Raw genomic sequence first — 26,619 nt, forward strand, 5'->3', positions numbered from 1 at the left:
AAGTTGTATGGATAAATAAAATGAATTTGTGTTTTAAAAACTCTATCTAATGAAAACAGCCAATCCAGTAGACCAGGTCTCTATTTTGAAGAATATGGATATTTCTGCAGGGGTGGGGTAAGAGGGTTATTTAACACATCAACCTCCACTTGAGGATGTTGTACATTTCAGGAAGACTTTTACCCTACTTCAGTTGGAATATAACTTCTCTTATTCTTCTTTGGCAAGAATAAAGAAAAAAAAATACATTCTTTTCTGGTTCTTTTTATTTAATGGAATGATTCTACTATAGCTAAAAGTATTTTTGAAAGAATAATTTACTTTATGTTCTCCAGGCAAATTAGAGCTTTTCTTTCATTTGGGTTGTCTATACAAGATTCTTTTAAGCCACAGTCCCAGTGGTTTCCAGCCCTATCACCTAATAATTGACCATGACAGGAGCTATATATCCAGTGCCAGCGGGAAGAATGAATTGTATATGTCAGGCTCAATTACAAGGTGGAAGGCCTAGCAAGAGAAAAGACTGAACTGATTAAAGCTTGATGTTGACAAGAGAGCTGACATATCAGAGTTATTTTCAAAAGATGCCCTCTCTGAATTCCTCCCAGATGCCTCAACAGTCAATATCCTGACCACTTTGTCTTTGCTTCATGTTGTCCATTCAGCTAGCATGCCATATATTGTTCCGCTCAATAATTCTTGGCAAAATAAAATGCTCTTTGTCTCCAACTCAAACCTGTGTAACAACAACAACAGACTTTTTTTGTTTAAGAAAAAGATCCAAATAATTGGGTAATACTTAGAGTAGCAGAATTAGTGAGTGTTGGTAATGTTTGAAAACATTTTTGGATTCTTAAATATTGGAATTTGCAACAAAACAACAACAAAAGTATATTGACAAATTAGGCAAGAGTGTCAATCTACTCATCATTTTTTACTGATCAAGGCTAATCCAAATGTCTATATCTGAATAAAAGAATCATCATGTGCACTTTTTTTTTCATCCATGCCCAAAACCAATTTACATCATGCAAACTTCTCAAGCTGTTATGGTATAGAAATGACTGCTACAAATGTTCTTGTAACTTGAATCACAGTACAATTCAATCAAAGATGAGCTGAATACATGCAGTGTATGATTAATTATCTATTAACTAAGGTAGTCACCATTAGAAGCTTTATCAAGAATCAAGAGTTCAGGTTTATTATACTGGAATTACAATTCTTCATGAATTTCAGTTCTATTACCAGTGACTTAAACTAAGTAATAGCAACAGTTCTTCCGTGAATTGTCACTGTTAATAACATGATTGCCATAGCTTGTACTTTCTAAATTTAATTTCACTTTGATCTCACTCTTTCCTGTTCCCAGGGGAATTCAGACATGGCAGTTCTTGCCTCACATGTCGTTGCGTCTTATATTTGCCCTGACTTCTTGACTCTACAATTCATTTTTCAGATAGAAAAAGCAGTTGTACAAGAAGCTTGAATTTAGAATTCAAATTCAAGTTCTTCAGATGTTCTGGAATTATAGCTATAGCTCAGCATTGCAGGGCTGGTATAAAAGTTGAACCCAGCAACTTCTGGAGAATTATAAGTCCCCAAACGTCTTTCTCTTTTGTAGTGTCTTTTATAGTCAACATATAAAACAACAATCAATTAACCCAGAATCTTCCTATAATTTTCTTTTAATGGACAAGGGAGCCATTTTGGTTTCTTTATTACATCCTGAACAGATAGTAGTATTTGTCTCCTTTATCTGAATTCTATAATATTGATTCAGACATCACTTCCTTAGGGAACTATCTGCTTTGATTTTAAAAGTATTCTTTGTGGCCCTTACATAACATTATACCTAGTATATTTGGGTATAGAAACATAATTTCTAAGATCAAGTCCCACTTGGTGTTTCTTTAAGCCATCTGATCACTTTGTTGACCCAAAGAAATATGTTTTTACACAGAGAATTAAATATTTATTCACTATTAAATCCACAGAAGCTTTAAGTGCCAGCTCATTTATTTCTCCTTCAGGATATAGTTAGATTATTGGAATGTTAGCTTTGTGCAATGATTATTGTTGGAAGAAATGTCCATCTGGGTTCAGTTCCAAGTGAAGAAAAAGACACTGGAATCATGGAGGCTGCTTGGTTTGATGGTGGACAGGATCATATGCCTTGGAGCTCCTGGGTGAAAAGGGAATAGCAATAGCAATAGCAGTTAGACTTATATATCATCCAGTCTCCAACCTCCCTTTTTTAGGGAAGGTTGTTGAGAAGGTGGTGGCCCTCCAATGCTGATGGACCTTGGATGAAGCAGATTATCTAGACCCTTTTCAGTCTGGTTTCAGGCCTGGTTACTCCACCGAAACTGCTTTGGTTGCACTGACCGATGATCTCCGGCGGGCCAGGGACAGAGGGCATTTCTCTGTCCTTGTGCTCCTTGACCTCTCAGCGGCCTTCGATACCATCGACCATGGTATCCTTCTGCGACGGCTGGAGAAGGTGGGAGTGGGAGGCACCGTTTTATGGTGGTTCTCCTCCTACCTCTCCGACAGGTTGCAGTCGGTGTTGGTCAGAGGACAGAGGTCGACTCCTAGGCTCCTCAATAATGGGGTGCTGCAGGGGTCGGTCCTGTGCCCCCCTCCTATTAACATCTACATGAAGCCATTGGGTGAGATCTTCAATCATGTGTCTCATTGTTTTAATTCTTTTTTAATATTTTTTCATTTCTGTAAGCCACCCGGAGTCCTTCGGGATTGGGCAGCCTAGAAATTCAATAAATGAAATGAAATGAAAGTTGGTGGGTGGTGCAATGAAGGGCAATGAAATGGCTCTGCCTGAAGGGGTTAGAGCTTTGTTATGTAGAATAGACTGACTCAGGCCTTAATGGTCCATTGACAAAAGTGGACAAAGAGGGGGGGGTTACTAAGAGTGAGTCTGTTTTCTGCCTAAAACATGTTTCTCCATTACTCATCCAGGGAAATATAATATTCTGCCTTTTTAATATTTCCTAGCATATTTTTATTTTTCTAGTAGAGGGGTGGGTGCTAACTTCCTTCAAGTGATAGTTACACTATTTGACATTTGATATACTGCTTCTCATACAATTATTCTAATCAAGTAAATCTATAGACAACATCAAAAAACCTCAATCCCTTAGGTAAAATATTTGTTCAGTTTGTCGTTAATTATTAAGTGATAATAATTTACCATTTGCATATTGAAGTTCACCCAAAATAATTCTTCCATTTTTAAGGAAAGCTATGAAGGAAACCTGTAATGGGAAGAGGGGAACCAGCAAAACCATCCCTTTGGACTGTGATGTACACTCTCCAATCTCACCTACAGAAAATCACTTCTTGAGAATCCAGAGCTATACAGCAGAAAACAATACACAGGGTATGTGACTATAGGCATCCACAGGAGGACAAAGAGAGGTTAGTGACATCACATGACATCAACAAATTATGCAAATTATGCAATTATGTATAACATCATTATAGTTCCTATGTGACAGCTGCTTGTGACAGCTGCTCTAACAATTTTGTTCTTCAGTATCTGGATATTTTTATGTATCTAGTTTTACTATATGGTTCTCTTACATAATATTTTTCTCTATTATTTTACTGCAATGTTCTTGCTGTAGTTGCAGATTTGTGCTCTTTCATAAATACTGTAAAATAGAATTTACCCCAAACATTTGGGGACAGAGGTTAGAAACAAGATCCTAAACTGGTTCAACAGAAACTAGTTATCCTTCAGTATACCTTAAGTACTTTTTCACTGAGATCCAGACAATAATGGAGTTTTGGCAATATAATTTTATGAACAGAGATTTCATGCTGGCACTTGCAAAAATGAACTCCTCGTTTATCACATTAAATTGTTATTGGGAGGGCAGAAACCTAGTGATGAGCTTGCCTACCATACCTGTTGCAACCATTTTGAAGTAGATGAAACTAACAAGTCACACACTGAGATGCCTAATCAGAAGAAAATAGAAGATGGAATTATGGTTTCTTCTAGTCAAAGAACATCTACTAAGCTTGACTGCAGCACAATTAGTTAATTCATTACTTGTACAGGTGGTCATAGACTTATAACCACAATGGGGACCCAGCTAAGCAAGGTGATTGTTAAGTCATGTCTAATTTTTCAACCTTTCTTGCCACAATGATACAAACCACTGCAGTTGTCAAGTAAAACACATAGTCGTTAAGTGAATCTGGCTTCTCCAACTGATTTTCTTTGTTGGAACCTAGCCAGGTTGCAAATGGTGATAACATGACCTGAGAATGCTACATCTATTATAAATAGATGCTAGTTGCTGAATGCATGAAGTTTGATCATGTGATTGGAGGGATGCTGCAATGGTCAGAAATGTGAGGACTGGTTGTAAGTAACATTTTTCAGTATACCATTGTAACTGCATAACAAGAACTACCTGTCCTTGCTCATAAGTATGTCCCCTGCTATACCAGACATATAGTTTAGGACAAGGATGAACAAAATTCTTATGACTTGAAGAATATTTTTAATAAGGATCACAGATGGAACGGGAAGTAATATAACAATATTTCTGGATTGGGGGAGAACATTTATTAATGAGATCTCAGGAGTTATTTTAACACTATTAGATCTAGCTTGCTGCATATATTTCTTTTCATTACACAGAAAATCAATAGGAAATTTTGTCTGTTAACTGTTTACTGTAATTCAGAGTTTAGTGTTGAATTTCAGCATGATCAAAAGGGCTGATGTAGCCCTTTGTTTAAAGGGAATTGGCCCATTATTTCTGCTATTCTTTCCATTTATTTTATTGCTGCCACATTTTTACCATCTATTTATAAGGATAAATGGTAAATCAAGCCTAAGTTTCAAGCCTTAAGTTTCTACTGTGCTATTAAAAGCCTAAAAACGGTAAGTGCATTAATGGCTAAAAATAAATCTGAAAAAAGATGCATATTAGAATGTAACCAAACTAAAAGAGAGAGAAAATAGCTGGCTAAATGAAGTACTATTTTGAATATTAATATTAATAACACAACTTCTAAGGAAACAGCACTCAGTTCATGGAAAATGACAATGTTGATGAAGATTACAAATGTAACACATCTGTGCAAACCTGTATCTTAAAAACATTTTTTAGAATAATCAAAAAGTGGGCCACAAGAATTTTATTTACAAGTTTCTCATCATAATCTTCCCATGCTATTATAACTATGTTAAATATTAGTCTCTGGACATAGACAATTATGAACACAACTACACCTGTGTTGTTACATCTCTACTATGTCAAATATGAACCATCCATGCATGTTCCAAATAATTGAATGACTTCACTTGAATAATTATTCTATTTGCATTTAAGTGCTTTAAAAATGAGTATTACTATTTTATGGTGTTTCTGATTGGGTGATTATTCCCAGACCAGTAGACTTCACTAAGCATTTTATATCTGAACCCTATATGTCCAGTGGACAAAGTGCTTTAATTAAAAACGGTTCTATAATACCACTTTTCATAGCAACAATAGCACAGGTAATTCAGTTTGGATCATTTACTTTATCTATAGGAATCCTAAGAATTATGGGAAGAATCTTGAATATTTGTTTTTTTTTAAACAAAATTACAAATACATACATAGGGAGTGAAAGACGGAAATTAAAAGATAATTTTCTATTCTATGATATGAATATTGGTTTGTTGCACTTAGGCCCCACTGTAATAATATCTGGTAGAAGTTAATCATGTTGCATATTCCAGTAGTAAAATTACAGCCCAAATGACTTGAAGCAACCTTGGCAGCTTCCAGGCACATGATTTTCTACTCTCAGAAATGGTTGATGATGGCAAAATTCTGGAAGTTGAAAGCCGTACATTCGGTAGTTACAAGGCTGAAAAATACTGTTCTAAAGGAATGTGTCTTTATGCACATGTCTAGACACTGATGAACTTCAGAGACAATGTTTTGAGTGCTTTGGTTTAATCTCATAGCAATAGCAATAGCAGTTAGACTTATATACCGCTTTATAGGGCTTTCAGCCTTCTCTAAGCGGTTTACAGAGTCAGCATATTGCCCCCAACAACAATCCGGGTCCTCATTTTACCCACCTCGGAAGGATGGAAGGCTGAGTCAACCCTGAGCCGGTGAGATTTGAACAGCCGAACTGCAGAACTGCAGTCAGCTGAGGTAGCCTGCAGTGCTGCATTTAACCACTGCACCACCTCGGCTCTCATAATTTCATTAACTAGATGGCTACAAGAAAGTAATTCGTTCTCAAGTATCACTTCCAGAATGTTCTAGAAAAACATTTGCCTGAAGTCTGTGATGCTACCATAAGGAATAGTCATTTAATATAAGAAATAGCCTTTTTCTCTCTTTTTTTAAGTGTTCTAGGTTTTTACCTCAGAAGGGCAGGAACAATATTTCAAAACATATTACATTGTTTCTCCCCTGGTTATTTGTTGGATTCATATATGTTAATTTAATTAAATAAATGCACACTTATACTTAACACCTGGACAATATTCTACACAGTAAATTGTGCACTTTTAAGTCTACATTCTCCCACATAGCCATTAGCTCCTTTTGGAATAAATACACAGGAAAATGGTATAAGGGAGAGAAGTTGCAATATTTATCAACTTCTCTATTTTGAGCATTAAATAAAAAATTCTACCACATACATACAGTATCTAAATATGCAACATTTTAAAACAAATTTTAAGGAATGTGTGTAAACTGAGAAAGACATCTGATGCCACAATGCCACTGTTCTCATAGGCATATTCAAATTATTTCTGAAAACTACTGTAAGACAATATTCTAAAACTATATTGTGCATTCCTATTTGCATATCATATGTACCTATAGCAGCAGTCAGTAATCCAAAATTAAAAGATTGCTTTAAAGTTTGGCTTACTGTGCTAAAATAAATCAGATTTTATTCACAGACTGCCAAACAAACAAGTGTCAATACAACCAGTGTGAGCTTAATGGCAGAGTGGGATTTCAGCATGTTTCTGCAGGTGTAATCCTATACAGGATCTGGTCTGACTGTAAAATATCTTGGATCAGAAAACAAGTACATGACAGAGGGGGCTTCCTGGGGGCGTGGCCTGTTGCCGAGGAGGGCTCCACCGAGCTCCTCAGAGATCTGGTTTGTATATCTAAATAAGATCATAGATAGCACCCCTTTTTGGCTAAGAAAGGGGCAGGGAGGATAGCTCCGTAGGCTAGGGTCTATTCGTAAGCCACAGCCTTTTGTTTTTTTTTGGCTGTGGAAAGAGATTAGATCCAGCCGAAGCGGAGCTTTTATCTCCAGCCATTTCTTCTCAGCTGCCTTTTTTTTTTGGCAGCCCCAGACAGGCTAGCCCCCCCCCCAGGACAAAACAAAGTTTTTTCAAGCTAGAATTGATACGGGAGGGTACCACCCCTGTGAGATTTATGCTTTTATTACTATCTTAAATACCAGCACCATTCGTCTTAGAGACTTCTTTGTCTAAATAGACCTCAAAATGGCGATTTCTCTCCGTGGATGATTACTGGATCTACTTAGCCGGGTTTATCTTCCTGCAGACCGCTCTTTAACAAAATAAACTCTTCTTCTTTGGAAATAGAGGGGAGCGAAGCGCTGCTTACTTGTTTATTTATTATGGCACCCAGATCAAAGAAGCGTCTTGCTACAAATGTGTCTAAAGAATTTAAAGAATTTTTTCTGGAAACACAGCCTTTGTCTCCTACGCCCTCTACTGGAGAATTTTTAACACAGGAATATCTCTTTAAAATGTTTAATGCCTTTAAGCAAGAAATTAAGGAATTTGTATTGGAACTTTATGATGATCTAAAATCTAAAGTTAATCAAATGAAGGCGAATACGTTTGCAGCCGTGTCTGCCCTGTCAGATTACTCTGCTGAAATAGAGAACAAATTGGAAAGTCTGGAGAAGGCTAATTTTAATTTGACTACCAATATTCAAATTTTACAACAAAAAATTAGAGATAACGAAGAACAGCTTATGATGATAAATTTTAATAGGAAGGCATTTGCAATAAGAGTCAGAGGATTCCGTGAAAAGGAGCAAGAGAATTTGAAACAGACCTTTGCTGAAGCCTTCAGCCATGCGCTGGGAAGCCCGGGACTTAACTTTGATTGGCAGATTCGGAAAATCTATCGCCAGAACTCATTGATAGCGGAACAGCGACAGCTCCCGAGGGACATAATTATACATTTCTCTACAAAAGAATCTAGAAATGCGATTGTGCAAAAGTTTCATAATAACAGTTTCCGAGTTGACGGCCAGGACCTGATTGTTTTCAAAGATATTCCTTTTCAGATGCTGAAGGCAAGAAGGGACTACACCTTTTTAACTAAGGAGCTTAGGAGTCAACAGATTCGATAGAGATGGGAGGCCCCTGCCGGTATCACGGTTACATTTGAGAATCAAAGATTTCGTCTTAACTCTGTTTCGGAGGCTCAAGATTTCTATTGTAGGATTCTGAAGGCGGGACTTCCTGACGTGCTTGGAAGAGAGGAGAGACAAGCGGAAGGAGAAGGCAAGCGGCTGGCCATGTGGCTGCAAGATGGAGGGGGTAGCCCCTCCTCCCTCGGAGAAGCAGAAAAACGGAGATCGAGAATTTAGACACTTCAAAATGCTTGCTAAAGTTGAGGACTGAATGGGGGTTTGAGACCTCTCTCCGGTAGAAAAAGCGGACTAATTTTTATCAGAAGGGAAAGCTGGGTGAAACTACTTTGAGCTAGATTCTAAATTAACGTTAGCATAAATTTGATAGTGGTAAACATCAGGCAAGCAAGGGATGAGGGTAAAATTTACGTTGTTTAAAGCTTATTAGAACAGAAAGCCGCTTGGGATTATCTTAAGATAAGTGTAAAAAGAATGCGGAATGATTTATGTTGTTTAAACTTTGTTAGAAGGGACTACCTTAAAATAGAAGGTTAACTGACTCTTGCTGAAAGTATTATTTGAATATGTGGAATGATCCATGCTACTTAAATCGCTCTGAGTTATATTTTAAACAAATGCTAGTATAAATTTGATAGTGGTAAATATCAGACAAGTGAGGGATGAGGGTGAAATGCATGTGGAATGAACTAAGTTATTTAAATCCTATTAGAAGAGGAAGTCGGTTGGAATTATCTTAAGATAGAAATTGATTCCTGTGTAAAGTAATATCTGATCTACGCTGCTTAACTTTACTAAGAAGGGGAAGTTTGGTCAGATTATTTTGAATTACTGTTTGAAAAGGGGGTAAAGAAAGATCATTTACGCTGTTTAAATTTTACTAGAAGGGAAAGTTTGATTACTTGTCTGTAAAGTTATATTTGAATATATGGCATGAACCACGTTGCTTAAATTTTATTGGAAGGGATCATGAGGTTTAGGAAGAGGAACGGGAGAATCTACAGAAGGTTGGGGTAAATAGCAAAGAAGTAAGAGACGAGAATAAAATATAGATAGAATGATTTATACTATTTAAGCATAGATAAAGATGGGGGGCTGAGATCAACGCAAAGAGTGGTTTCTTTTTTTTTCTTTTTTTTCTTTTTTCTCTTTTCTCTTTTCTTTTCTCTTTTTTTTTCTCTGCCTTTTTTTTTTTCTTTTGATATATTACTTTTATTTTTTAATCCATATGTATACAAGATATTTTAGACAGAAGGTAGTGCCAGGTGTGGGCCCTGGGAAGTCGGGAGGATTAGGGATGGGGATTGTGGGGGGTGGGGTGGGGGGGTGTTAACATAGTCTTAATAAGAACAAGAATGTATTTATATACGGTGGTTCTTTTTTTTTTTTCTTTTTTTTTTTCCTTGGTTCATTTTACTTTTATCAGATCAAACAACACTCGAATAAAGGCATACACCAAGGAGGGAGGTAGAGGGAAAGAAGAGGGAGGAGTAAGGAAGGAGTAAGGGGAATGGAAGGAGGGTGTCCGGGGAGTAAGGGGAGAAGGAAGGTTTGAGGGGAAAGGGAAGTAGGAGGGGAGTGTTAGAGGGAGAAAGGAAAGTTGGAGGGGGTAGATGGGGTGTATGGAGGATGAAAGGGTTAGGTGGGGTTGTGAATGATGAGTTGTGTTTCCTTTTTACTTGTTCGTTTTATTCCCTTTTTCTTTTTTTTTCTTTTCTTAAATACCCTGTATATAAATGATTGCAAATGGAATGTGAAAATTGAATAAAATATATTTAAAAAAAAAAAAAAAAAGAAAACAAGTACATGGAATCTTGTTTTTTACACAATCATCCTAATACATTTTTAGACAAGCCAATTCATCTTATATATAATTTACAAAGTTTTCTGATATGATTTTTCCTACTATTGTTTGCAATGCTACCACCAGAGATTTCTTTTGGGGCAATAAAAATTTAACAGGACATTCCATTTGTACAGTTGCCATTTTATGTTTTTGACTCTTCATGGAGATGTCCCTGATAGCATATAACTTTTAACATTTTTAACAGTGCAATGCTAATTAGAAAGTAAAGCTTTTATCCATATACCATCAGAAAATGTTTGTGTACTCTTGTGTAAATAGATATGGCAGCCTTCTCCACCTTGATCTCTGCCACTTGCATTATAAATGTGCAGAGGTATACCTGAACATAGAAAACATCACCAAATTGGAGATAACTGATAAATGGGAATTGTTGTTCCAAGAATAACATCAATAACAAAAGCAATTTATTGAAACCAGTGAGATTCTATCCAAACATATTCTTTTAAATTTCAGTGCTTTTACATAGGATTAATGTAAGGAAAGCATAGAGGGCATGACTCCTGTAATTTTTTATCAGAAGGAGCCATAAAGGCATGTAAATTTTATTCTGTATAACCAAATAATGTGCATGTATATACATTTTCTCCCCAGAAACTAAATGTGCTTTGCACATTATTTTTTGCATGTATCTATCCAAAGTAATAGAATAAAATCGAATACTTTATTTGGCCAAGTCTGATTTGACTCACAAGGAATTTGTCTCTGGAACAGTAGTTCTTGGTGTATATGCAAAGCAACAGAATAATAATAATAATAATAATAATAATAATAATAATAATAATAATAATTATATAATAATTATTAATCCGTATACAAACCGACAAAATACTGGCGCATAATACACCAGACATCACACTGGTTGAGAAAAATAAGGTCACAATCATAGACATCGCAATACCAGGTGATAGCAGGGTCGCCGAGAAGGAACATGAAAAAATCGCAAGATACCAGGACTTAAAAATCGAAATTCAACGACTATGGCACAAACCAGCAGTGGTAATTCCAGTGGTAATTGGCACACTGGGTGCTATTCCAAAAGCACTGGAATTACATTTAAAACAGTTAAAAATTGACAAAATCACCATCAGTCAAATGCAAAAAGCCGCACTGCTTGGATCTGCACGCATATTAAGAAAATACGTTACGACGTCCTAGGCCCCTGGGTGGGGCCCGACTAGTAACCAATGCCAAATCCGGCGAAACAACTGGCCGCTGTGATACAATTGTATAATAATAATAATAATAATAATAATAATAATAATAATAATAATAATACCAATAATAGGGGTAGTAAAGAAGATAAGGATAATAATGCTACATCCATACAACATGAGTAAATGTACATAGATATTCGATAGTACTGTGAGACTTAGGTGTTCAGCAGAATGTAACACATCTAGTTGTCCCTGTGTCTAGTTGTTTTGGCATGCAATGCCCTATAATAGCTTCCTGAGGAGAGGAGTTGAAACAGCTTATGTCCACGATGTGAGGTCTTTGTAGATATTTTGTAGATATCAGCCCTTCTTTTGACCTGTACAACATATAGGTCTTTCATGAAAGCCAGGCTTATTCTTTTTTGGAATCCTAACTATCCATTGGAGCCTATACTTGTTATATTTGGTTGCTATATGTGCATATGTGTTGCTTTTCTATGTGCATGTGTCTACTTAGACTACATGTGTTCTACATGTGTAAGGAAGATGACCTGGGGGGGAAATATGCAGACAAAATGGGCTAAATGGTTTTTTTTTTTAAAGTTCAGCAAAATGAGATATTTAAGCAGGTGCCTCCCTGAATTGTAAGGATGGTTGTAAGGCTTGTAAGATCCAGCCTTGTAAGATTTTGTTATTATAGCCATTATCCCAAAAGATAGTCCTAGTCTTTCTGTGGATTTTCTAGTTTATCTAGTAGGGCTAAAATGCCTTTTGAGTGTGAAGAGAAAAAGAGTATGTTTAATTAGTACAGGCACATAGGCTGTATCTATGTATCTCCCCTAGTTATATCTGTGTGAGGTATACTATAGAAAATACAGGATAGACTTATTGACCACCAAGTTGTGTTTGACTCTGCACAACCATAAAGAAAGATTGTCTGCATGATCTGTCCCTAAACTAGGTTTTCAGATCTTCCTCAGTGCTCTCATCTCACCAGAACAAAACAGTACAGTACAGAACAGAATATAACTTTATTACAGACCAGAAATCACCATAACAGAATCTATTCATCTTGTTGCTGGTCTCTTCTTTTGCCTTCCACCTTTCGATCCTTTTCCAAAAACTTTGCATAAAGAGTCTGAAGTAGGATAATTTAAGGCCAATCATTTGTGCCTCGAGGGGAAACACTAACTTGAATAGGACAGATTGTACACCTTCCATTCTGGGTCTCTTGGTTAGAGGGAAAAGAAGGGAATAGACTAGCCAGGTGCTTATGGAGTTGCCCATCTGCCTCGTGAATAGAAATGCATTGGCGGATGCTATTCTGAGTTGGGTGCTTCTGCAGTTCTGAATCGTCTCCGGGCTATTTTCGACTCTTTTTCTTTTGCTGGATTTTCTTTCCTACCCATTTAAACTTCTGGTCTGTTTTCAGAGAATTACCCTGCTCTGAAATACAGAATTGGAATATAGAGTTCCAAGTCCTTTGACGCAGTTCCAATCCAACTTCCCAATGGTTTGGAAATAATAATTAAAAAATAAAATAAAAATAATAATAATAATAAGTGGAAAAATACAGTACTGGTATTCCATTCAACTCCGGTTTTAAGGTTCTTCGATTCCCATCAGCAAACTAGCCATTCAACGACGACGGAAAAAATAAAAATCTATCTTAGCTCCCCATCTGAATCCGGCTAGCATTAAAAACAGATTCACAGAACTCACATCCAAACGCTGGAAAAGAAGTAAACACGCTTCTTAAATTTTACGAAAACCTATTAAAATCCGGGAACTAACCTAGCAACAAATACATTCGCTAACATTAAGTTTTGCCCTTAGTTGCAAAGCCCCCGTATTGCCATTTCTTAGTTAACAAACATGTTGCCTGGTATTTTATCTCTTTTTTCCTCCCGTAATCCGCTGTTAAACTCATTCTGCATTTTGCACCCGCGTTTGTGATCCAAGGATGTCGGCGAGAAAAGCTTCACTAGAAAGCAAGAGGGCTTGTGCTGCGCTAGTTTTATTCAGGCTGTTGTTTGTTGTTCAGGCACTTTCGGAGACAGACTCCACAAGATGGGGCTTTCTGGGAAAGGAAGGAACCTCAAACAGTATCAGCCGGGGTGGCACGTGGGTTGGAGAGGTTGTAGGTGTGCATGGCTGGAGCGTCTGGCTTAGTCTGTGTTCTTTTCCTGGCTGTTTCTCTCCACCTGTCCTAGGATGAAAGTGGTGGCTTTAATCAGGTAAAATAATTACGTAGCACTGGGAAGCTGTCCGGAGCTGAATAACATTTGCATTTCCCGATTTCTAGGAAATGCTGGATTCTCTATGTGAGCAAAATGATGCAAGTGACAAATAACCCAAGATGATTCTTCTTTCTTTCTTTCTCAGCGTGTGATAGATTTTATGAAATACAGGTTTGGTTTTGCTTCCCTTTTAATGCAAGATCAGGTACACTTCAGACCTTACGGATATCCAGTCTCATCAAACTCGGGAAGCATTGTAAAGTGCGAGTTGTATTACAACTAAACATTTAAAGGGCACTATTTGTCCTGTTGCAGAACTAGGACTTCAGGGTGTATTCTGGAGAATGCCTGCATGGTGACCTTTTGGAAGTCTTTTTAACATGTTTCTTTTTATGGCTATCTATTCATAGCAATTCTCTGCTAATAGCTGTCTGGTAGACTGCTATTGTACTATTAAGTCTAAACTGATATATAGGTAGTCCTTGACTTTCAGCAGTTTTTTTACCATTCAAAGTTTGACCATTCAAAATTACAAACTGAAAATAGTGACATGACCATTTTTCACACTTATGACAGTTGCAGCATCCCTATGATCACATAATTTACATTTGGATGCTTGACAACTGACTCCTATTTATGACGGTTGCAGGGTTCAGGAGTCATGTGAATCCCTTTTGTGATCTGACAAAGTCAATGGAGAAACCAGTTTCACCTACTGTAACAACCATATTACTAATTTAACAACTGTAGTGATTCACTTAACAACTGTGGTAAGAAAAGTCGTAAAATGGGGTAACTCACTTAACAAATTTCTCATAAATTTTGGGCTCAATTGTGATTGTAAGTTGAGAACTAAATGTAAAGTTTCAGAATGGTATCTGAAACTTTACATTTAGTTCTCAACTTACGGAATGGCACTTACGTGTTATACAGTACTCAGGATATAGTCACATAGTGCATTCCTTGGTGAATTAAAACAGTACATTGAATTAATCCATTAAATATATACAGCATGGCATATTCAACTGTGAATTAATTGAATGGGATGAGTTTGTGCCACAATGCAAGCTAAAACATGGCTGGCTATTTTGTGATTCAATATGTAATACAAACATAGATGTATAATTAAAGAACAGAGGGTCTTAACACATGCTTGGCCTAGTAATCCACATACTGTATTAAATTATTTTGGTGATAGGAATACTCTTAATTTTACTTTAAACTTTTTCCACTCTGGAAACATAATTAGATTAGATTTTCTGTAGTTAAACACACAGTTTGAAAATGTTTTGAATTGCTACAAATCATTTGGAAGATTATTGTCTACAAATTAGCGAACCAAAGGCAAAGCTTAATGATGGAATTATATAAAAAGGAAAAGGGAAAAATCAGCAAATATTCTTGAGATTAAATAAGTCTAACAACAACCTGCTGAAATAAGTAATGTTCTGGGAGGAGAGGTTGCTATAACTGGATATTTTTTTAGCATTTCCCATCTTCCCTTGCTTCAGTTTTGATAGGATGGCTCCACCAGTTCACATTTAAAGAATGAGAATAGTTTATGATCTGAATGAAATGGCCACTTGTAAATATGATTATGTTTTACTTTTCAACTAATTGTGACTTTTTTCTCAAATTATTATATTAGTAATGTTTGTGTGTTACTGGTCATATTCTATTATAAAAATTGGTTTGATAAAAGTTTATTGGTATACCAATCAACTTAGTACTATTAAGATTTTTACTAGCAATTTTATTTCATATGATTTTACATTTGTTCAATTTTCCACGGGTATATCAATGTTTGGTGTCACACTCAGAGCTGAAGGAAAGTTCTTCTAAGTCACGGGTGTCAAACGTGATTGGGACATATCACATCATTTCTTGCCTTTGCGGAACCAGGGTGGGCATGACCTGCGCATCTGGCCTGCAGGTCGCCAGTTTGACACCCAGGGATTCAATGGGGTCAACTGGTGGTGGATCAGCTTGCATCTGCGTCGAGGCCTGCTACCCTCACAGCTGATCAATGTGGCGGCGCCAAATGCGCCCATTGCTCAAACCGTCCCTGTAAGAGCAGGGGCCGGTTAGTTGTAAAATATGTCCCAGTAACCATTTCAGCTCACCCCCGTAGTTGCGTGTGAATATTAGGTCGCCCATTTAAAATGACCGGGGCTCAGCCAGCGATGTCCAGTGATTTATCCACGCAGTAACTTGGGTGAAGCCGATCAAGGTTGATTCGGAGCGGCGACCCACTAACAACTCTGCGGGGCTACGGTTAGTCAATGGGCAGGGTACAGTGTGCTGTAATAAAAGGTATTTATTCACCCAGGCTTGCCAATCCCCTGGGCCTAACCTCACTAGGATTCCTTAATGGATCGTACCATTCGCTCCGCCATACCATTACTCATGGGGTGGTAAGGAGCCACCAGGGCATGATGTATGCCATGCCCAGCCAAGAACATCTGGAAAGATGTAACCGTTAGTTGGGCCCCATTATCAGACACCACAATGTCTGGACACCCGTGGGTCGCGAACAGTCATTGCAGTGCTCATATGAGAGCCTCGGTAGTGGTTGATGGCATTAGAATGACCTCCACCCACTTAGAATATGCATCGACCACTACCAAGAACATTTGTCTGTGAATAGGGCCTGCGAAATCCAAATGGATCCATGACCAGGGGCCCTTTGGCACTTCCCATTTTTACGGCGGTGCGACGGGGCAGGGTGCCCAAAGAAGGAGTCACCTCAAAACTATTGTGCAGGCTGTGGCGGAAACCATCCCTGTGCTTGGTGCCGTTTTAAAAATGCTATGTGATAGCATAGAATTGCAGAAAGAAAACATCTGGCGAAGGTGTGCCGCTCGACTCCCTCTCTCCGTATGATCGTGCAGCCTATCATACGCCAACCGCCAAAGCACATCAGACTGCTGAAGATCGTTTTGCAATCTTTCATGACCAGTGGCATTCACCTGATGCTAGTTGTCAAGCTAACACAATGTCAGGCAGCAAAATCTACTTCAACGTCCACATTGAAGGCAACCCCTGCGCATGGAAGTGGACACCGGCTCATCCAGATCCATACTGTCTTGGTCTACCTTGAAGCATCTGATGCCATCCCTTTCAAAGAAGGTCCTATTCCCTTGCTCCCTCAAATTGCGGGACCACCAAGGAAATAATATCCCAGTTGTGGCCAGTGGTAAATTTAAAGTGGCCACCATGAAATTTTCAGGGTACCTACCACTCATCGTGGTCCAGGGCACTCTTCCCAGTCTATTTGGTTTAGACTGGTTCGACGCCCTGGGCCTCAGCATTGCTGGAGTACTTACCACTAGGGGCAGTGATGAGTGGGCCATCCTGAAGGACGAGTTTGCCATTGTCTTTGATGGGTCTTTAGGTAATTATAGGGGAACCCCCATTAGTTTTAACCTAGACTGTCACGCCCCACTCCACTCCATAATTAGGAAAGAAGACTAAGAGACTCCATGGGTTGGAAATCCAAAGTACTTTTACTAATTATAAATGGTAAGCGAGCAGTAGTGAAGCAAGATCTGAATAATATGGCGCGAAAGCAATTGATATATAGGAAAGCCCGTTCCCCCCCCTTAGGATCAAAGCTCCAGTCCAATCATAAGTCCTTCAAATGTCAGGTGTGAGATAACTTCAAAAAGACAGGCCGAAGATGGAATGTGTAGGCCGTTGATGCAGGCGGGAAACACATACGCATGCGTAATCCCAACGACTGGTACATCCTAGAACATTCTTCCAGCATTCCTCCAGCACATCAATTAAATCCCTCCCACATACACGCCCCCCCCTCCCGTTTCATGGCAGCTGAAGCAACAGCAAAGCAGAAGCTGACATAGACCCTCAGGTACCACCCATCTGCCTTAAACCTAGAAGGTTGCCTCTGGCTTTGCATCCAAAGGTAGATGCTTAGCAATAGCAATAGCAGTTAGACTTATATACCGCTTCATAGGGCTTTCAGCCCTCTCTAAGCGGTTTACAGAGTCAGCATATCGCCCCCACAGTCTGGGTCCTCATTTCACCCACCTCGGAAGGATGGAAGGCTGAGTCAACCTTGAGCCGGTGAGATTAGAACCGCTGAACTGCAGATAACAGTCAGCTGAAGTGGCCTGCAGTACTGCACTCTAACCACTGCGCCACCTCGGCTCTTAGACAAATTAATAAATTAATGCTTAGACAAATTAATAGCTCAGGATGTATTAGAACCAGTGGATTATGATAAGTGGGAGACCCCTATTGTTATACCTTTGAAGTCAGATGGTTCTATCAGATTGTGCATGGATTACTTGGTGCATGATAAATAAAGGGCTTCAGGCTAATCCTTACCCTGTCTCTGTGGTCCAGGAATTGCTCCACACGTTGGGGCAGGCTCCATCTTCGCCAAATTGGACCTTGCCCAGGCGTATCAGCAGCTCCCTGTGGATGATGTGACTGCTGAAGCGCAGACCATCATTACCCACAGAGGAGCTTTTAACTGCTGGCGGCTCCAGTTTGGTGTAAGTGTTGCCCTAGGCATCTTTCAGGGTCTTATGGAGCGGTTGCTCCATGGTATCCCTGGAGTCGTCCCTTATTTCGACGATGTGTTCATCTCTGCCAGGGATAGCACTGATCTCCTTGCTAAAGTGCGAGCAGTTTTGTCAAAGTTCCAGGAAGTGGGGTTAAAACCCAAACCTTCCAAAGGCCAAATTGGGGTTTCTGAAGTTGATTTTTTAGGGTACTTGATTGATGCCAAAGGCATCCATCCAACCCCCTCGAAGTTGGCAGCCATTAAACAGGCGCCAGTGCCTACTAGTAAGGCTCAGTTACAAGCTTTCCTGGGGCTTTTAAATTTTTATGCTGTGTTTTTGCCCCATAAGGCATCAGTGGCAGAGCCACTGCATAGGCTCCTAGATGCCAAAGCTGTATGGAAGTGGGGTCACGAGGAGGCAGCAGCATTCACAGCTATGAAAGATCTTTTGACTTCCAGTGCTGTTCTTATCCAATACAGTGAACACCTTCCCCTGACTCTAACTTGCGACACTTGGCTGGAGTGTGCGTGGCCATGTCCTCGGGGCACGGATATAACAAAGGACACACCTGCCCATTGATGTTATGGTATCCACCCACTACACAAATGCCTTCATATTCTTTGCATCCTTCTCCAGAAATATGCTTTTTGGTTTGGAGACTATTTGAATATATTTGAACTATATGTGAAAAGTATAGAATAAAAGATAGTAATGGAATATTTCATTATTAAAGCCTGTAGGTATTACTTAAAATGTAAAAAATTATCTATCTAATGTTCATTTGGATTTATTCAGTGTTATGTTCGGGACTCCCTGAGAATGTATATTTAGGGTATTGTAGAAAGTGGGACAAAATAATTTAGTTATAATTGTTTAATATTCTCATTTTACTTTTCAAATTTAAGTATGCTTACTTTTTTTTAAAGGGCGGCCATACTCTGAGCAGTACTGAGCATTTTTCAAAATGAGGCAATTATGAAGAATCAAACATTTGTGCCTTACAAATACTCTGGAATATAGTGCCTTTCATTCTGTCTGATATCCTTGGTAACTAAATTGTTTCTGATGGATGTCTTGCACCCACACAACATTAATTTGCATTCTAGTTTCAGCCTGTGAAAAGTCACTGACATTGAAGGTTTAACAATAACTCTTTTAAAGCTTGATGTTTTAGTTGTTGAAATTTTTCTGGCTTTGCACTTGTTTTTAATATTTGCATTCAAGTGGAATGGTGCGGCATTTTTAATACAGTCAAGATGATGAAAAAATTTCAGTACTTACCTTACCCTTACTTGCTCTGTTAAACTATTTGTTTTCCTAAATTGCCAACCTGCTATCATATACTGTGCTAGATAGATGTAAAATCTGTTCTGCAGACTGAGATAGTTATGAAAGCATCCTGATTTGGCCGAAATAGGCATATTAGAAAATCAGAAGTTGTTTTCCTGTACCCTCTTGTGCAAATACCGGTAGTACTTTCATTTCTCTTTTTAAAAAAAATATTTTTTATTAAATGTTTTAATCTTTAAAAACAATAGGAAGGACACACTTATGTGTGAAAAATAATAACAGATAAGAAACCTTTGGTGACATTAAAGAGAATGAAGCTATTGCTTCAAATATTTCTTATCTAATTGATTTAAATTTAAGGTATAGGTCAGTAATGGCTAACCTTTTTGTTGTTGGGTGCCAAAAATGTAAGAGTGTCAATGCAATAGCATGTGTGCGTTCAGGAACCCATAATGCAAAGACCGCCCCCACATACACATGCGTGCACAACTCCCCCACTCTCCCCCACCACGTGCGCCACACTGCTCGCCCTCAAGCTGACATTGTTATTTCATCCAGGGAGCTGAAGGAGGCCATTTTTGCCCTCCCCAGGTTCCAGAAAAGCCTCTGGAGCCTTGGGAGGACAAAAAAGAGCCTACCGTAAGTTCAGAAAACTTTTTGTAGGCCTGTTGGACCCATTTTTTGCCCTGTCCAGGCTTCAGAGGCTTTCCTGGAGCCCGACGAGGGCGAAACCTACCTCTCCCGGCTCTCTGGAAGGCTGAAAATTAGCTGGCCAGCACACGTATGTGCACTGAAACTGACGGCTCACATGCCAGCAGATATGGCTCCACGTGCCACCTGTGGCACGTGCACCATAGGTTTGCCATCATGGGTATAGGTGATCCAGCTAAAAAATATATACGTAAACATGGTTAGTGACTCATCTGAAAAAAAAAGCTAAAAACATACTGATAATGTATTTGAAAAGCACTGATATTTTTAAACAATTTCATTGCCATTTTGAGGTAAATGTAAACATTACTTCAAGAGAGTTCTTATTGAAAAGTTTGTTTAATTATTAGATAACACAAACCTTTTTTTTCTTCTAGTGGTGGAAAAGACAGTTCTTACAATATGATGCATTGTGTTGCTGCTGGTCATCAGATTGTTGCCTTAGCCAATTTAAGGCCTATTGAAGACAAAGGTAAGGATTCCATATTTCCTCTTAAGAACCTTTGAACTCTTCATCTAGAGCCAGTATTTTATCATTTTATTTGTCAAACAAAAGTGGAAAATGTATGAACTTGGTAAGAGTGCTTTATAGAGCATGGGAAATTACTTTATACTACATTAGATTACTGTATTTTTTGTAGTATAAGACACACCGGAGTATAAAACACACCAAAGTTTTGAAGAGGCAATTTTTTTAAAAGTAGGTAGGTAGATAGAGAGAGAGAGAGAAAGAGAAAGAAATACAGTAGGTAGGGAGAGAGAGAGAGAGAATAGTTAGGTAGATCGAGGGATAGAGGGAGAGAGAAGTACAGTAGATAGGTAGGAAGAGAGAGTGTGTTTAGGCAGGTAGGTAGGTAGGTAGGTGGATAGAGAGAGAGAAAGAGATAGAGCGAAATACAGTAGATAGGTAGGAAGAGAGTGTGTTTAGGTAGGTAGGTAGGTGGATAGAGAGAGAGAAATAGAAAGAGATCGAGCGAAATACAATAGATAGGTAGGGAGAGAGATAAAGGGATAGAAAGAGAGAGAGAAGTACAGTAGGTAGGGAGAGAGCGTGTAGGTAGGTAGGTAGAGGGATAGAGAGAGAGAAATACAGTAGATAGGTAGGGAGAGAGAGTAGTTAGGTAGGTAGGTAGGTAGGTAGGTAGATAAAGGGATAGAGAGAGAGAAATAGAGATAGAGAAATACAGTAGGTAGGTAGGGAGAGAGAGAGTGTAGGAAGGTAGAGGGATAGAGAGAGAGAACTAGAGATAGAGAGAAATATAGTAGATAGGTAGGTGCTTCTGCTGGCACAGCACTTGATCAATGTAATTCCCAAAAATGGGCCTGTTTTTTCCCCCAAAAAAGCATGAATAGCCTTTGGGGGGGGGGGCTTGTAGAGTGCTCACAGGGGGGCAAAAACGAGCAAAAAACGGCCTGTTTTTCGTGAAAACGGACCCATTTTTTGTCCAAAAAAAGTGCATGTATAGCCTTATGAAAGCTTATAGAGTGCTGCTGGGGCTGCGGGGGTGGAACATGGCCTATTTTTGCTTATTTCTGCCCTCCCCAGCCTCAGGAACTCTCTGAAAGCCTCCATAAGGGTATGCATGGCCATTTTGGTGAAGGGGCAGGGTTTCAGGATGCAAAAATGCTGTATTCGATGTATAAGATGCACCCAGATTTTCAGCCTCTTTTTTGGGGGGAAAAGGTGCATCTTATACTCCAAAAAATATGGTATATCTGTGTAACTCATAATTACACAGTGTAAAAAGTATTGCAAATTCTATATTTGCTTGGGAGTATGTATACACAGAACATTAGAGTTAAAAAAGTAAGTTTTTGTGGAAAGAATTGCTCTGGGTAAGACTGGTGTCCCCAGCTAAGTTGTTTATAGGAGATAATAAGCTCGGTTAATATACTGCAGTTCTCTGTGTTACATTTGTTTTAAACATTAATCTTCACCAGAAACACCAGTGTTGCCATTTAAGCTACAGGATTATTTTAAGGGTTATTGTGCATGAGATGTCATAAACTTTGATTTATTATAGCATTGGAAGTTGCAGTAAATTACATAAATATTAAATTAGGAGTTCATTTAGAGAGTATTTTTTGTGATGTTTTGAAATAAAACATTGCTGATGTTTAAGATTATTTTGTGTTTACACTTCATACACAGGTAGGATTTCTAAGAATTTAAACGTATCCCTCCAAATTGATAATATATTTATAACAATTTAGAACCAGTTTTGTGTAATTGTTAAATTACTGATTTAGAAACTGGGAGACTCTGAGTTCTGATCCTCTTTTGGGCATTAAAGCTGGATAGGTTACTTTGGGACAGCTCTTTGATATGTGTGATAAATCTAATGATATTTTGATCAGAACTCTATATCTATACATGTTTACTCAGAGAAACATGTTTATCTTTTATCAAGGTGTATGAAGGTACTGAGGTGTACACATCGAGAACAGGTGAACACTTTGGTTAATCAAATGGAAACATTAATATTTGTTTTAGTTCAGGGATCTCCAAACTTGACAAGTTCAATACTTGGGGTCTTCAACTCCCAGAATTCCCCAGCCAATATGGCTAACTGAGGAATTCTGGGAGTTGAAGTCCACGGATCTTAAAGTTGCCAAGTTTGGAGTCGCATGGTTTTAGTGGCTTGGATCCATGGTAATTTTACTAAGAATACAAGGAATTCTTCTATCTGTTGTAAACTTCTGATGCTTTTACTAGTGGATCAAGGGTACTTCACTGATGCTCCTTCCTACTGGTGAAGAAGATAAATTTATTGATTATCCTATTTCTCAATCTTCTGCTCTCTTACCAAAAGTCCTGAAGTGGGTTGAATAGTTTTTTTGCACTAGTGGTAGTCTGAAGGAAACTCATTCCAGCCCATAATTTATAGAGTACTGTAAGGTTATCTTCCCCCTATTTAGGATGTGCCTCAGGATGACTTATTATAACAGTTTGTTTAGTATTATTTCAGTCTTAAAAACATTTATATCTTTCAGCCAGAAAGTTTCAGAAAAGGCTTGTACAATAATAGAAATGATAGTTGCTGTCTTTGAGAGCACTACAAAGTAGACAGGGCAATAAAACTTCAAGGGCACTTCTTAATGTTTCATGATTCTTATTATGGCAAGCTATAGTGTAAGTGATGAACTTGCTGGTCTTTGTTACAGGATTTTGGCCTTTGTGGCAGGGTGTCCCACTCAGTGGGTCAGAACAGCAGCAAGCAGACACTGTTAACTTCTAGGATATTTTTTACAGGTTTTTTTTAAAATCATGATTGTTTCTGCACTTATACCATTATAACTTTTACAAAGGTCAGCGATTTTTTAGAAGGAAGGAAGAAACGAATGAATGATGACATCCTGGGCTGACTCCTAATACGAGAATGAATTTTTGTTGGTGCATGTTAAAAACAATCTCCATGTACAGGGAAGCTGTGACCATAGTTGATAAAATTTATTCATTTTTAAGATGCTTGGGATGTTTTCAGTATTATTCTCTGTTTTGCATTTGGGAGTAATTGAGATGAAATTGGGGGTAGAAGATGTTTTTATTGTATAAAAGGAGTTTTTAAAAAAGGAGCGCTGTAAACAGTGTTTAGTTTAATATATATTTGGAGTAATGTTCTTGACTGTACATTCACTAATGTAGAAATGCTTTGTTTGCCTTTCAGAAGGATTTGATGAATTGGACAGTTACATGTATCAAACAGTGGGCCATCAAGCTATAGATTTATATGCTGAAGCAATGGGCTTGCCTCTCTACCGTCACACGATTAAAGGTACCAGCGTTAACACAGGCAGCATCTACACAAAATGTGAAGGTGATGAAGTGGAAGATCTTTATCAGCTTCTGAAACTTGTCAAGGTATTTTGTATGGCAATTTCTTCTTTTAAATATAAGGATTAAACCTATATACATCAAGCCTAGCATCGCCTATTCTGTTATAATGATCTGTACTTTTGCAATATATTCGGTTTCCAATAGAGAATAAACCTGGAAGAAGTGGCCTTTATTTATAGCTTGTTCTGCTCTTTATTCTTACTTCCTGCTTCAGGTTAAATATCCCATTATTGCTATAAAATTATTTATTAATTTATGCTAAGTAATACATCACATTGGTATAGTGATACAATATGTTCCAGATTTTACACTGCTGATATATAACTTTTTCTTGTGCCCAATTTATGTTTTGTACTTTTTGTGTACTTAACTGTAGTTTCTATGTTAACAGCCCATAAATTTTAAAGTAAAATCAAAAAGAACAAAATTTATTCATTACATTGTATTATATATTTAAAGCATAATTGTGGATACACTGAATTACCAGAATAGTGCTTTTAGAAGATAGAAAACATTACTGAAATGAGGTGATATAATGTAAACCATGGCTTATTGGAATGAGCAATAGTGAGTCACTTGGTATCATGTTTCCTTCTAGTAATATGATTAGATGTGAGAATAATTCAAGAAGCTTTAAATATTTTCAGTATTGCACTCAAAGTGAGTTATAAAAATTAAAAGACTTCTAAGGATTCTGCAAAGAAAGAATGCCTCTTTTTGAATTGATTTGGTCATGCAATATAAATAGAAGGCTACATTTAGACATCTAAGCTCACCTATATACGCATAATGAATTGTTTGACTGGTGCAATTGACTAGATATTTTTGTACTAGCTCCATAGACCTTTAACATGAAAATACTGATAAAAATGTAAAAAATTCTCTCTTTACCATTTTAAATAAGTGGGTCATAATTATGTGAATTATGATATTCAAACTAGAAATCTTAATTACTGTAGTCTCTATAAAACAGATTGTTTTATATGTTTATTGTTTAGATTTTGAGGTTCTATATTACTGGATGATTTCTCATATAAATATCCGTCCTGGAATAGATGAAACAATCGTGACTATTGGTCTGAAAGTTGGTGGATTAATTTCAAATAGGATGCTTATTGTTTTTGTTCTAATAGAGAAATTATACTTAGAAGATTTTCAACAATAACTAGGAATATAATAATTCTTATGTTGTTTCTAAACTTGGATTTCCTTTTTAGAACAATGGTGTGTTTAACAGGCACCCAACTACAGAGAGATCAGTTATGGATCTCAGCAGAATATTTTTAGCATGCACACTGGTTGAAGGAAATGGACCATTGCTTTGAACAGAAATGTAGGTGGAAAAATGAGGCCACCAGAAGGTTGTTCACTCCAAATTTAAACATTTCTGAATTGGATACCTGTGGCTACAGCTTATCCTCCTGGATTATTTTGTTTCTTTCTGGTTTGGTGTTTAGCTTTATTACCACAAATAATTACTGTAGGGCAATGACTGAGATAATGTGGTGGAAATTGTGAGTCTCCTGTGAATGCAGTGTAGGCATTTAACCTCTGCTGTAATAAACAGTCTGAAAAAGCATCAGCTAAATATTACACACAAAACAAAAGCTTTAATGCTATGTGTGGTATCCTATGTGTACAGTGGAAGCAAACTCATAGATGAAACAAACTTGGGCATCCTTATTTTTTTCTCCAATTTATTCTGAATGTCTTTCTTGGCTGCTTGCTAAATTAAGTGTACAATCTCTCACTGCAAAAATAGTAACACAAGGCATAATGAGGATAGAAGTACTGATCCTAGAGATATTGGTTCCATAGAGGTTCTGAAAAAAGAGATTTCAATTGAGCACAAGTTTGCTTTGCTCTAAAACAATGGCTTCAAGCTTTACCTTCCAGCTTTACCTTTGAATTTACCAGAGGATCCTTAATAAGCATATCCAGTAAGCAATGGAGAAACTTCATGGAAAAGAAGTTAATATATCTTTTATTTTACATGCAAAATGTATTCTTATCAGGTCACATAGATCAAGTGAAACATTTGTGTAAAACAGTTTGTGTGCAAGAGATAAAAACAACAACCACTTTTTCATGAAAGTAAGATGTAAGAAATGATTACATGCGTGTGAAAGCTTTGGAAACTATGGCTAGAAGAACGCAGATTTCTGTCCTATTTTGAAAACATTTGTCTTTTAACTTTTATGATGGAGAATAGCTCAAACTATTCCATTTCCAAAGGGATGAAAAAGTTGTAGTAATAATATGAGGTAGGAGTTGGCACCAGCTAGGATGTCAGCTCACCTATTTTTAATAGAGTGACAGAATCTAAAATTAAATAAACAAATTAAGCACTCCCTCCCCCAAAGACCTGAAATCTTAAGGATGTCCATGCTTGGGCCGTGAAGACCTGCATTATTTTAGCTTTTAAGAAATATTTTATTTGAAATTAGCCCCAGTGCCATTGTATAGTGTCAGACGTGTCTTAAAAAGTTTTCTTGTTGTTGACTTAAAACTGAATGCATTGAAGTTTGCTTATTGTTTAAGGGATAGGGTTTTAAAATTT

At 37.7% G+C, this 26,619-nt stretch overlaps 1 protein-coding gene across 5 annotated transcripts in view; it reads left to right on the forward strand.

Moving 5' to 3' along the window:
- Positions 1 to 13,578: 13,578 nt before the first annotated feature.
- DPH6 (diphthamine biosynthesis 6) overlaps positions 13,579 to 26,619 on the forward strand; it is a 213,762-nt gene continuing 200,721 nt past the window's right edge. For all 5 annotated transcript variants that reach the window (XM_032230016.1, XM_032230024.1, XM_032230050.1 and 2 more), the window contains exons 1-3: positions 13,579 to 13,685; positions 20,599 to 20,693; positions 23,890 to 24,083. In XM_032230016.1, coding sequence (XP_032085907.1) covers positions 13,663 to 13,685; positions 20,599 to 20,693; positions 23,890 to 24,083 — 312 coding nt within the window. In that variant the 5' untranslated portion in view covers positions 13,579 to 13,662. The remainder of the gene's footprint in view (positions 13,686 to 20,598; positions 20,694 to 23,889; positions 24,084 to 26,619) is intronic.

Source organism: Thamnophis elegans, chromosome 1 (genome assembly GCF_009769535.1).
Source record: "Thamnophis elegans isolate rThaEle1 chromosome 1, rThaEle1.pri, whole genome shotgun sequence".
NCBI classification, from domain to species: domain Eukaryota; kingdom Metazoa; phylum Chordata; class Lepidosauria; order Squamata; family Colubridae; genus Thamnophis; species Thamnophis elegans.